We start from the raw sequence: 14224 nt of genomic DNA, 5'->3' as shown, positions 1-14224 counted from the left end.
ACTGACAGCATTTTAACTCATTTGCAGATATGAAACAAACAGACAATCATAATCAGTCAAAATTATAAAATCCCCAATTTATGTTACAAAACCAACTTTATGAGAGGTTTTTAAAAATAGGTTATATTTGACTCAACATTCCATGACGTACACTAAGGCATTGTTGGCAGAATAGATGGATACAGTTCAATGCATGAATAATATAATTCACCAATACATTTCTTAGTAGTCAAAAAAATATTGCTCTCAGGTTGTAAATCCCAGCTGGCCTGATACACTGTTTGCTGCCTCCATTCAGGATGCACTGTTTCAGCTTCAATGACTCAGTATTTTGGACAAAAAACAGACGAATGTAACTAAGGCTGGGAATGTCAATACAATCAGACGAGCAAAAGGGCAATGATCACAAGTCAGTCATAATGTGGCTAATAGGCTAGCGTATCTATTTATGTAGCTAAAAACACGGAGCTTAACGCTAGCTAGCTAACAGGAGGATGTGATGTCATTGGAGGACTTGGGTGAGTGACTGACTCCCCCCCCCTCGTATAGTTTTTTGGTGGCTACAGGTGTCATTTGGTTAGCTAGCAAGAACGACTGTTATCCAGTTAGCATATATCTCTCGGGTTCGCAAATTCACTCTGGCTATTTACTCCAATTTCATAACACTCTCGTCTGAGTGTACCAGAGCGCAGAATAACTGATGAATTTACGAACGCGAAACACCCGTTGAATGAATATATATATATATATTTTGTGTAATTTATTTATTTAACCTTTATTTAACTAGGCAAGTCAGGTAAGAACAAATTCCTATTTACAATGACGGCCTACATCGGCCAAACCCGGGACGACGCTGGGCCAATTGTGCACCGCCCTATGGGACTCCCAATCTCGCCGGTGTCAGTAAACGTTGTTAAAAGTTACACTGGGGTTGATATCCTTGACCTGTTTTTTTTACTGCAGTTCTTCACCCCCTTGATTGCTGAATCATTAACCCATATTTTTAACCTGACAGAGATATCTGGTACTATCCCCATGGTTTGTAAGGGGGTCCATGTACTCCCCCTAACCTGATGAAGATATCTGGTACTACCCCCATGGTTTGTAAGGGGGTCCATGTACTCCCCCTAACCTGATGAAGATATCTGGTACTACCCCAAGGTTTGGAAGGTGGCCCATGTACTCCTCTTAACCTGGCGAAGATATCTGGTACTACCCCAAGGTTTGGAAGGTGGCCAATGTACTCCCCTTAACCTGACGAAGATATCTGGTACTACCCCCATGGTTTGGAAGGTGGCCCATGTACTCCTCTTAACCTGGCGAAGATATCTGGTACTACCCCAAGATTTGGAAGGTGGCCCATGTACTCCCCTTAACCTGATGAAGATATCTGGTACTATCCCCAAGATTTTTTGCACATAAAAAAAGCCTATGATATTTTTTTGCTTCTAAATTATGTTTTTTTGTGTTCCAAAAGTGTAGAGCAACTGTTTCTTAGTGAAGAAGAAAAACCCACTGAGAACCACATCTATTATTTATACTACATTATATTAAAGTGAAAAGATGGAAATGTGATTTTAGCCTTCTAAAACGAGAACTGTTTTTTTTTGCTAAACTTGTGCCAGTCAGTGGCCACAACCCAAATGAGGTCAGAATTCGTGTCCTCATGATGGAACGCCCCTTTTTACAGAGTGCTTAAAAGGACTCCCTGAAGAATTAACATATCAGACCAGAGAACATGACGACCACGTTGAAATGGTTGGAATTTAAATGAGACCAGACAGCATGGAGAAGTGGCTACACGGCTGACAAATGGTTCTAAAACTAGAAGACCAGATTTTTAAAAACTTCTTTAAATGTGTTACTTGATTTAACTAGGCAAGTTAGTTAACTTCTTTGGGATAGGGGGCAGTATTTTCACGTCCGGATGAAAAGCGTGCCCAGAGTAAACTGCCTGCTACTCATGCCCAGATCCTAGGAGTATTATAGTATTAGTATATTTAGATAGTTTTAGAAACTTCAGAATGTCTTCTGTTTGAATGATGCCTGTGAGTATAACAGAACTCATGTGGCAGGCAAAAACCTGAGAAAATCTAACCAGGAAGTGGGAAAACGGGGGTTGTAGGTTTTCAACTATTTGCTTATCCAAGATAGTGGAAATGGGGTCATGTTGCACTTCCTAAGGCTTCCACTAGATGTCAACAGTCTATAGAACCTTGTTTGAGGCTTCTACTGTGAAGTGGGGGAGAATGAAAGGAGATTGAGTAAATTCTCTCCCAGAACGCCACTAGCTGACCATGCGCTGACCATGCACGTTCATGTGAGAGTTAGCTGTGTTCCATCGCATTTCTGAAGACAAAGGAATTCTCCGGTTGGAACATTATTGAAGATTTATGTTAAAAACATCCTAAAGATTGATTCTATACATCGTTTGACATGTATCTACAGACTAACTGAACTTTTTGGACTTTTCGTCCGTACTTTCCGCTGGACTTGCACGCGCATCGTGAGTTTAGATTGTGTACTGAACGCGCAAACAACAAGGAGGAATTTGGACATAAATTATGGACATTATCGAACAAAACAAACATAACATTTATTGTGGAACTGGGATTCCTGGGAGTGCATTCCGATGAAGATCATCAAAGGTAAGTGAATATTTATAATGCTATTTCTGACTTATGTTGACTCCAACATGGCGGATATCTCTTTGGGTTGATTTGTCATCTTAGCACCGTACTCAGAATATTGCATGGTTTGCTTTTTCCGTTAAAATTTGTTGAAATCTGACACAGCAGTTGCATTAAGGAGAAGTGGATCTAAAATTCAATGTGTAACACTTGTATTTTCATCAACATTTATGATGACTATTTCTGTAAATTGATGTGGTTCTGCAAAATCACCGGATGTTACTGAACATAACGCGCCAATATAAGCTGAGATTTTTGGATATAAATATGAACTTTACATACATGTATTGTGTATCATGAAGTCCTATGAGTGTCATCTGATGAAGATCATCAAAGGTTAGTGATTAATTTGATCTATATTTCTGCTTTTTGTGACTCTTCTCTTTGGCTGGAAAAATGGCTGTGTTTTTCTGTGAATAGGCACTCACCTAACATAATCGTTTGGTTTGCTTTCGTCGTAAAGCCTATTTGAAATCGAACACTGTGGCTGGATTTACAACAAGTGTATCTTTAATACATAGGGCTGTTGCGGTGATCATATTAATGTCACACCGGCGGACACAAGTCATGAAGGCAGTCAAATTCCACATGACCGTTTAGTCACAGTAATTAAGCTTCTGCTGCTGGTCATTAGTAGCCTACCAATATGGCTAAATTCCTGGTACTCAGCCCTCTATTGTCCTTCTAATCACTCTGACACCAATGCTAATCACTCTGACATCAAATGTATTCGAAAATCTAATCAAACACTTCATGAGAGCCAATGAGCTCATGTTGCGCAACATTTCTATAGTCTATGCCAGGTATTCCCAAACTGGGGTATGAGCACCCCCAGGGGTACAGCAATGCCGTCTGGGGTACGAGCACCCCCAGGGGTACAGCAATGCCGTCTGGGGTACGAGCACCCCCAGGGGTACAGCAATGCCGTCTGGGGTACGAGCACCCCCAGGGGTACAGCAATGCCGTCTGGGGTATGAGCACCCCCAGGGGAACAGCAATGCCGTCTGGTACGGCAAATAAAAATGTGATTCATGTTGTTTTTTTGTTTTTTTATATTCATAAAATAATTGAAAATGTTCCTCACATTTTCAAACAGTCCATTTAGTAAGGCATCCATAGAGACACATACCAGCTCTACTGGTAGTACTGCTACTACCAGCAGTACTACACCTGCACCTGTCGACGACACAAGTTGTTCTGCTTCCATGAGCACATCCAATAATTCAGTAATTCTACATTTGTTGTTAGCCCAGCTAGCATGGACCCTGACAGTTGTGAATCTGATCCAGCCGAAGAGCTACTGCCCCCTTACCCGGGAAAGCACAGAACAACAGACAGGGACGTTGGACCATCGAAGACGCGCAAATATGATAAGAACTACATTGATTTGGGATTTCACTTATATTTGGAGTATTGCCTTTCCTCAGCCACAGTGTTTTATATGTGCAAAAGTACTATTTCACAACTCAATGAAATCTTCACTCTTGCGCAGACTTTTAGAAACAAAACAAGCCAATTTGAAAAAAAAAGCCACAGGAGTTTTTGGAGCGAGAATTAAGATGACTTTTGAGTAGTAAGACGGATGGAGGAGTCAGACGTGGCAGGCCTGGCACAGCTACTGATATATGTCCGTTACGTTTATGGGGGGTCAATTAAGGAAGATAGCCTCTTCTGCAAACCACTGGAAACCAGGACAACAGGAGAGGATATTTTTAAAGTAAAAAAATACAAAGAAAAATACAACCAACCAATCATCTTTGAAATGCAAGAGAAAGGCCATAATGTATTATTTTAGCCCAGGCACAACTTAGATTTTGGCCACGAGATGGCAGCAGTGTATGTGCAATTTTAGACTGATCCGATGAACCATTACATTTGTTAAAACGTTTGCATCAAGAAAGCCCAAATGTGCCTAATTGGTTTATTTATAACTTTTCAAGTTCATAACTGTGCACTCTCCTCAAACAATAGGATGGTATTATTTCACTGTAATAGCTACTGTAAATTGGACAGATCAGTTAGATTAACAAGAATTTAAGCTTTCTGCCAGTATCAGATATGTCTATGTCCTGGGAAATCTTCTTGTTACTTACAACATCATGCTAATCGCATTAGCCTACGTTAGCTCAACCGTCCCGTGGTGGACCCATCGATCCTGAATAAGTTTTAACCTGTGTTGAGTTATTCAACATTTTCAATTAACAAATGTTCTAAGTTTTACATGTAAGATGGTTGAATAAAGAGCAAAATTATTGATCACTTCCCACGAGCCGGGTTGTGACAAACTCCCACTCATTCTTTTGTTTAATAAATGTATTGTATAGTGTGCGTGTGGCACACTTTTTTTGATGGCCTCTATTAAAAAGAAGAGGATCCCACCAGCTTTCTATAGGCTAGGCCTACTATATTTATTTCTCAACTTTCCTAATATTAACCACATTACTTATATTTACAACAGGAATATAGCCTACCTGGCTGGCATGAAAATAAACCACGGGGAAACAGTCCTCCATTCACAATTTAAGTGCATAGATTACATGTATTTTTTACTCTCCCTCTGTTCTGAGACAGGCGCATGATAATGGTATATTCTAAATCAAAACAAATGTCATCTATATTATTTAGTACATGTAAAGACAAAATAGTCTGATGGGTGACCATATTAGCCTATCACTTATGAATTGTTTATCATCACTTGTGAATGATGCCCAGCATAAGGAAAGAACCAAAGCCTTTTATCACCTGATTGTTTGAATCATAGGTTGCACACTTCATGTAGCCGAGCCCATAGGCTTTAATAAGGTTTGTATCACTACTAAAGTGGCCAAATAACTCCTTAAAATTAAGCATATTAATCCGCTTTGCAAGGGGTGTAGAGCCTAACTGGCATATATAAGCAGCGCGTGAGTTTCATGTTAGGGGAAGTTCATTTTTCGCCATAAAAATTCACCTTCATAATAAAAGCATTACATGCATAATTGCATTTGCGGTCAATTTTGATAATGGTGTTTTTGGCTAATAGAACATTTGCGCTTATAGCCTACTACCATGTGCACATTGCACTGCGCGTATAATGTGAAGAAATAGCCTAATAGTTTATCAACATTTTAAGCTAAAAGTTCAGATCTGTTTTGCATCAGCCACATCGCATAAACATTTTTTTTGGGGGGGGGGGGGGATGCTAGCGCTTGTATTAATTTGGGATCTATCGCATCCCACAACTGTCCCAGGCTGTAGAGAATAGGTCAACTTTTATACTATGGGGGATAGTAGATAAATACGTCACTCACTGAGGGGGCGTGTTTAGGGCATGTTTTGCACTGGGGGACAGTTGACTGCGTTAGTTTTGGAACCCCAAGGTGAAGTCGTCTCAAAACAAAGTGACATAAGAGCATGTGGAGTAATGAGTAGGATGTGTATTTTTTTCCACATGCAAAAGTTATTGCTTTTGAGATTTATCTACTTTCCCAAAGAAAACTAGTTAGAAAATATGTTTCTGGATGATGTACCATGCTCCCTTGTTGACAGATTACTGTTCTATTTGAGAAGGGCGCTCCTCCCTCCCTGCTTTCGACCTGATGACATGACTTGGCCTTTGTCTGGTGCACTGTGGCTGAGCATAATCAAATCCGGTCCATTGCTTTAAGCCACACCCCAGCGCACCTAAAAAACATACATCAAAGTCTGCTCAAGAATGTTTTTTTGGTAAACTTGTCGTTCAGCACAAACCGTTCCCCAACGTAACAAACGTTAAAGCGAACTGAACGCACCCCTTGTCTATTCAAGGTGGGAGGTGTAACTGTTTAGGAGCTGACAAATCAAAAAGTAGCTCCCGGTGTTATAGAGTAGTACAGTATAATACCCATAAAACCTAGCGGTCAAACAAGGAAATGGTTCCACTTGGTTTTTCCACCATTCTTTTTTTTTCCATAGGGGATTTTAGAAACACTAAGGTTTACCCTGGAGTGATGTTTTTACAAGATGGCTTTTATCAATATATTTGCCTGTGTTTACCCCCTAAAAATGTAATGCTAATTAGCTGCCAAATAACTACAAATTAGGGATGCACGATATATCGTGAACATATTGGAATCGGCCAATATTATCTAAAAATGCCAACATCGGTATCGGTCGATGTCTAATTTAACTCCGATGCCAACTAGCTTCATCTGGCTAGTGAGGCTCGACCGGACTGGGTGATGTGTTGTGAAGCTAGCCACAATAAGGATTAAGCACAATAGTGGAATTTGCGGTTTGCCTTCAAAATAAAAGAATGTCATTGACAGTGATACAAATTAATACAAATAGTAGAATTATGCCATACTTTTATTTTGTGGCTAGCTTCACATAGATGGGTCCGACCACCATTAATCAAATATGAACGGTCTTATAAATTAGGGTTATTTTAGATGATGACACCTAGCTACTGAAACAGATGTCGTGTTGCTATGTTTTTGGGGAAGAACATTGTTTGCATCCATGAGCGAGCTAGCTTTTTTTATGACCAGCACTGTAGGTGCGCGAGACAACCTTACCAGCATCATAATATACGTATCGATGAAACGTTGTGACACATGAAATTCGAGTGATAGTGTAATAAATGTGTAATAACTACGTAAAAAAATTATGGACGCGTTAAATTATTATGTGACGTGCAGTCATATTCAGGTCCTGATTGGCCAACAAGCTTATTTGACACATCAAATAGTGTAATTTGACGTCAAATAGAGTTAAATAGTATCTTTTTTGACATGCAAGGACCCAAACGGCGTTCCATTGAAATCCTGGTTGAGAATTAAACGACTGAACAAATGAACAACGAAACAGCACATCAAGTAAGTGAAAGAAATAGGGTTTTATTATGTTTTACTGGTAACGGGGACATACGTAAGTGGCAACAAAATAACTTTTTGGTCAGTGTGGTGTGTGTGTGTAACCTTTATTTAACTAGGCAAGTCAGTTAAGAACAAATTCTTATTTAAAATGACGGCCTACTCCGGCCAAACCCGGGCGATGCTGGGCCAATTGTGCACCGCCCTATGGGACTCTCAATCAAGGCCGGATGTGATACAGTCTGGATTCGAACCAGGGACTGTAGTGACTCCTCTTGCACTGAGATGCAGTGCCTTAGACTGCTGAGTCCATGTGTGTGTGTTAACTATTTAACAGTACTAGAATGATAAAAAGGCCGCTAAAATTTTCGATATCGGTTAAAGTATCGTTTTTTGGGGCAAGGAAAATATTGGATGTCGGCCAAAAAATGTCATATGCATCACTACTACACGCTGGCAAATCAAGGCAAAGTAAAAAATCTCTGGATTAACTAGCTAATTTTAGCTAGATTTAGTAATGAATAAACTGCCTAAATGTCTTTAAATTGACAATTCTGTGACAATAGATGTTTGCAAAGGTGTCAGCTAGAGACGACCCTTACAAAAAAAAGATTGCAGTTTTGAAACTGGAGTAAAAGTGCAGTTATACTGCACTGTAACTGCTGTTACACTGCAAAATTACTGCAGTATAAAAACATATTTTGATGCAGTATTTGCAGCATACTACCTGCCCTCCAGAATACCTACAGCACCCGATGTCACAGGAAGGCCAAAAAGATCATCAAGGACAACATCCACCCGAGCCACTGCCTGTTCTCCCCGCTACCATCCAGAAGGCGAGGTCAGTACAGGTGCATCAAAGCTGGGACCGAGAGACTGAAAAACCACCTCTATCTCAAGGCCATCAGAATATTAAACAGCCATCACTAACACAGAGAGGCTGCTGCCTGCATACAGACTTGAAATCATTGGCCACTGTAATAAAATGTCACACTAGTCACTTTTATAATTCCACTTTCAATGTTTACATATCTTGCATTACTCATCTCATATGTATATATTGTATTCTATACTGTCTATTGCATCTTAGCCTATGCGCTCTGACATCGATGTGCAGGATCTTGCAGGGTTTCTAGTCTTGCATAATGTCGATCAGCATTTTCGAATTTGAGAGTAAATAAAGCTGAATATATTGATAAAAGTCACCATGTCCGAGATAACGTTAAACTGTCATCAAAACGTCACGCCTGGGTAAGTCTACACAACACACAGCCCTTATTTTAAGCATTTCTAAAATTCCCTATGGGAAAAATGTATGGCGGATCGCTGTTTGATAGCTAGGTTTTATGGGTAACATGACACCTCCACTGTGTGGCCCTATACTTATCGTGGACATCGCCATTGTATGCACCGAGTCTCGTTAGTAGAAATGCCACGCAGCCATGTTAGAAGTTTGAAAACGGAAATGTGTGTTGTAATTTACACGTCAGTTAGGCCGATTGCTTGTTTAAAAAAAGTTGTCAGCAAACACTCTATAGTTTTAGAACCTGCTTAAACTATTATTCTTATCATTTGGATGGTCAGTCCTTGTATTCATATGTATTTTATGGAATTTGACAGTTGTTACATATCGGTGTCTCCAGCACCCAACCTTTAGCTGTTCACCAAAACGAGCTTCATGGCGGCCATTTTGTTATTGTTTGAATCACGGATTGCCACTTCGAAAATCCACTTCAGTTTAACAACTGGTAGCGTTTGTGCTCCTGTCTTTAAGATAGTAACGTTACTCACTGGTGTCAATCAGATCTCCAGTCTCATACTCTACTTCCTCGTCCTCCTCTTTCATTGTGACAGTAATCTCTTCCTCATCTTTCACTCTGGAAGCTTCTTCATCGCCTTTCACTGTGACATCCTTCTCTTCCTCCTCTTCTTTCACGACAACATTAAGCCACATACCCTGTTTCTCAGTCCAGCAGACATCCTCTTCTTTTGAATGGGGAGAGTATTTTAGTGAGCTCATGGTCCGGAATGTTATTAAGATAGCCAACTTAGATAGTTAGCATAAACGACTAGCCTAATGCTAATTTAACCAGTTACGTACAATATGAAGCGGGGGATGGGTAACTAGTAGACACGACAGACGTGTGTTAAAACACAGTGATTAATATATACCGAAAACGTCTAAATAGCTCCAATGTTTAAGCTTTGTTGGTTAGCAAGCTATCTAGGTGACTGATTAGCTGTCGTTGTAGAAGAGGTGTCCCGTCCACTAGATTATACGTCACACTTTGGCAGCTTCGCCTGTAAAACTCATATCGCCATCTGCTGACTGGAGTAGATAATGCAGTTTACGGCTTTTTTTCTTTCTTTCAGGAAATACGTTTATTTTCATGTATTTCGTTTGCGTTTACACAGGCAGCCCAATTCTGTATTTTTACCCCCACTAATTGGTATTTTGATCTTTTCAAATCAGACACTTTTCAGATCAAAATTCCAATGAGCGAAAAAAAGTCTGAACGCAGCCAACTTCTCCTACATGGTGTAACAATACATTATGTAGATGTATAGTTCAGGTCAAAAGTTTGGACACACCTACTCATTCAAGGGTTTTTCTTTATTTTTACTGATTTCTACATTTTAGAGTAATAGTGAAGATATCAAAACTATGAAATAACACATGGAATCATGTAGTAACCAAAAAAGTGTATATCAAAATATATTTTAGATTCTTCAAAGTAGCCACCCTTTGCCTTAATGACAGTTTTGCACACTCTTGGCATTCTCTCAACCAGCTTCATGGGGAATTATATTTCCAAGAGTCTTGCAGGAGTTCCCACATATGCTGAGCACTTGTTGGCTGCTTTTCCTACACTCTGCGGTCCAACTTATCCCAAACTATCTAATTTGGGTTGAAGTCGGGTGATTGTGGAGGCCAGGTCATCTGATGCAGCATTCCAACACTCTCCTTCTTGGTCAAATAGCCCTTACACAGCATGGAGGTGTGTTATTGGTCATTGTCCTGTTGAAAAAGAAATGATAGTCCCACTGGGCTCAAACCAGATGGGATGGCGTATCACTGCAGAATGCTGAGGTAGCAATGCTGGTTAAGTGGGCCTTGAATTCTAAATGAATCACTGACAGTGTCACCTGCAAAGCACGCCCACACCATCACACCTCCTCCATGCTTCACAGTGGGAACTACACATGCGGAGATCATCCGTTCACCTACTATAAGTCTCACAAAGACACGACTGTTGGAACCAAAAATCTCAAATTTGGACTCATCAGACCAAAGGACAGATTTCCTCTGGTCTAATGTCAAGTACTCATGTTTCTTCGCCCAAGCAAGTCTCTTCATCTTATTGGTATCTTTTAGTCGTGTTTTTTTTTGCAGCAATTCGACCATGAAGGCCTGATTCATGCAGTCTCCTCTGAACAGTTGATGTTAAGATGTGTCTGTATCTTGAACTCTGTGAAGCATTTATTTGGGCTGCAAATGCTGAGGCTGGTAACTCTTATGAACTTATACTCTGCAACAGAGGTAACTCTGGGTCCTTTCCTGTGGCAGTCCTCATGAGAGCCAGTTTCATCATAGAGCTTGATGGTTTTTGCGACTCCACTCCACAAAACGTTCAAAGTTCTTGACATTTTCCGGATTGCCTTACCTTCAACTCTTAAAGTAAGGCTGATCTGTCGTTTCTCTTGCTAATTTGAGTTGTTCTTCCCATTATATGGACTTGGTCTTTTACCAAATAGGGCTATCTTCTGTATTATTATTATTTTTTTTTTTAAATGTTCACCTTTATTTAACCAGGTAGGCAAGTTGAGAACAAGTTCTCATTTACAATTGCGACCTGGCCAAGATAAAGCAAAGCAGTTCGACAAATGCAACAACACAGAGTTACACATGGAATAAACAAACATACAGTCAATAATACAGTAGAAAAATAAGTCTATATACAATGTGAGCAAGTGAGGTGAGATAAGGGAGGTGAAGGCAAAAAAGGCCATGGTGGCGAAGTAAATACAATATAGCAAGTAAAACACTGGAATGGTAGATTTGCAGTGGAAGAATGTAGAGATATAAATAATGGGGTGCAAAGGAGCAAAATAAATAAATAAATACAGTAGGGAAAGAGGTAGTTGTTTGGGCTAAATTATAGATGGGCTATGTACAGGTGCAGTAATCTGTGAGCTGCTCTGACAGCTGGTGCTTAAAGCTAGTGAGGGAGATAAGTGTTTCCAGTTTCAGAGATTTTTGTAGTTCGTTCCAATCATTGGCAGCAGAGAACTGGAAGGAGAGACGACCAAAGGAAGAATTGGTTTTGGGGGTGACCAGAGAGATATACCTGCTGGAGCGTGTGCTACAGGTGGGTGATGCTATGGTCACCAGCGAGCTGAGATAAGGGGGGACTTTACCTAGCAGGGTCTTGTAGATGACCTGGAGCCAGTGGGTTTGGCGACGAGTATGAAGCGAGGGCCAGCCAACGAGAGCGTACAGGTCGCAGTGGTGGGTAGTATATGGGGCTTTGGTGACAAAACGGATGGCACTGTGATAGACTGCATCCAATTTATTGAATAGGGTATTGGAGGCTATTTTGTAAATGACATCACCGAAGTCGAGGATTGGTAGGATGGTCAGTTTTACAAGGGTATGTTTGGCAGCATGAGTGAAGGATGCTTTGTTGCGGAATAGGAAGCCAATTCTACATTTAACTCTGGATTGGAGATGTTTGATGTGAGTCTAGAAGAAGAGTTTACAGTCTAACCAGACAGCTAGGTATTTGTAGTTGTCCACATATTCAAAGTCAGAGCCCACCCCTACCTAGAGCCCACCCCTACCTTGTCACAACACAACTGATTGTCTCAAATGCATTAAGAAGGAAAGAGATTCCACAAATTAACTTTTAACAAGGCACACCTTTTAATTGAAATGCATTCCAAATCAAATCAAATCAAATCAAATTTTATTAGTCACATACACATGGTTAGCAGATGTTAATGCGAGTGTAGCGAAATGCTTGTGCTTCTAGTTCCGACAATGCAGTAATAACAACAAGTAATCTAACCTAACAATTCCACAACTACTACCTTATACACGCAAGTGTAAAGGGATAAAGAATATGTACATAAAGATATATGAATGAGTGATGGTACAGAACGGCATAGGCAAGATGCAGTAGATGGTATAGAGTACGGTATATACATATGAGATGAGTACTGTAGGGTATGTAAACATAAAGTGGCATAGTTTAAAGTGGCTAGTGGTACATGTATTACATAAAGATGGCAAGATGCAGTAGATGATATAGAGTACAGTATATACATATACATATGAGATGGGTAATGTAGGGTATGTAAACATTATATTAGGTGGCATTGTTTAAAGTGGCTAGTGGTAAATTTTTACATAATTTCCATTAATTCCCATTTTTAAAGTGGCTGGAGTTGAGTCAGTATGTTGGCAGCGGCCGCTAAATGTTAGTGGTGGCTGTTTAACAGTCTGATGGCCTTGAGATAGAAGCTGTTTTTCAGTCTCTCGGTCCCTGCTTTGATGCACCTGTACTGACCTCGCCTTCTGGATGATAGCGGGGTGAACAGGCAGTGGCTTGGGTGGTTGTTGTCCTTGATGATCTTTATGGCCTTCCTGTGACATCGGGTGGTGTAGGTGTCCTGGAGGGCAGGTAGTTTGCCCCCAGTGATGCGTTCTGCAGACCTCACTACCCTCTGGAGAGCCTTACGGTTGTGGGCGGAGCAGTTGCCGTACCAGGCGGTGATACAGCCCGACAGGATGCTCTCGATTGTGCATCTGTAGAAGTTTGTGAGTGCTTTTGGTGACAAGCCGAATTTCTTCAGCCTCCTGAGGTTGAAGAGGCGCTGCTGCGCCTTCTTCACAACGCTGTCTGTGTGGGTGGACCAATTCAGTTTGTCCGTGATGTGTACACCGAGGAACTTAAAACTTTCCACCTTCTCCACTACTGACCCGTCGATGTGGATAGGGGGGTGCTCCCTCTGCTGTTTCCTGAAGTCCACAATCATCTCCTTTGTTTTGTTGACGTTGAGTGTGAGGTTATTTTCCTGACACCACACTCCGAGGGCCCTCACCTCCTCCCTGTAGGCCGTCTCGTCGTTGTTGGTAATCAAGCCTACCACTGTAGTGTCGTCCGCAAACTTGATGATTGAGTTGGAGGCGTGCATGGCCACGCAGTCGTGGGTGAACAGGGAGTACAGGAGAGGGCTCAGAACGCACCCTTGTGGGGCCCCAGTGTTGAGGATCAGCGGGGTGGAGATGTTGTTACCTACCCTCACCACCTGGGGGCGGCCCGTCAGGAAGTCCAGGACCCAGTTGCACAGGGCGGGGTGGAGACCCAGGGTCTCGAGCTTGATGACGAGTTTGGAGGGTACTATGGTGTTAAATGCTGAGCTGTAGTCGATGAACAGCATTCTCACATAGGTATTCCTCTTGTCCAGATGGGTTAGGGCAGTGTGGTTGCGATTGCGTCGTCTGTGGACCTATTGGGTCGGTAAGCAAATTGGAGTGGGTCTAGGGTGTCCGGTAGGGTGGAGGTGATATGGTCCTTGACTAGTCTCTCAAAGCACTTCATGATGACGGAAGTGAGTGCTACGGGGCGGTAGTCGTTTAGCTCAGTTACCTTAGCTTTCTTGGGAACAGGAACAATGGTGGCCCTCTTGAAGCATGTG

The 14224-nt window shown here is 41.3% G+C and overlaps 1 protein-coding gene across 1 annotated transcript in view; it reads right to left on the bottom strand.

The window, feature by feature from the left end:
* Positions 1-14224, bottom strand: part of LOC129839211 (zinc finger protein 585A-like) — a 30747-nt gene that overhangs the window by 1140 nt on the left and 15383 nt on the right. The window contains exon 3 of the mRNA XM_055906518.1: positions 9314-9569. Within this exon, the coding sequence (XP_055762493.1) occupies positions 9314-9569 (256 nt within the window). The remainder of the gene's footprint in view (positions 1-9313; positions 9570-14224) is intronic.

Source organism: Salvelinus fontinalis, chromosome 40, assembly GCF_029448725.1.
Source record: "Salvelinus fontinalis isolate EN_2023a chromosome 40, ASM2944872v1, whole genome shotgun sequence".
Lineage (NCBI taxonomy): Eukaryota > Metazoa > Chordata > Actinopteri > Salmoniformes > Salmonidae > Salvelinus > Salvelinus fontinalis.
This window is presented reverse-complemented; position numbering and strand designations above follow the sequence as displayed.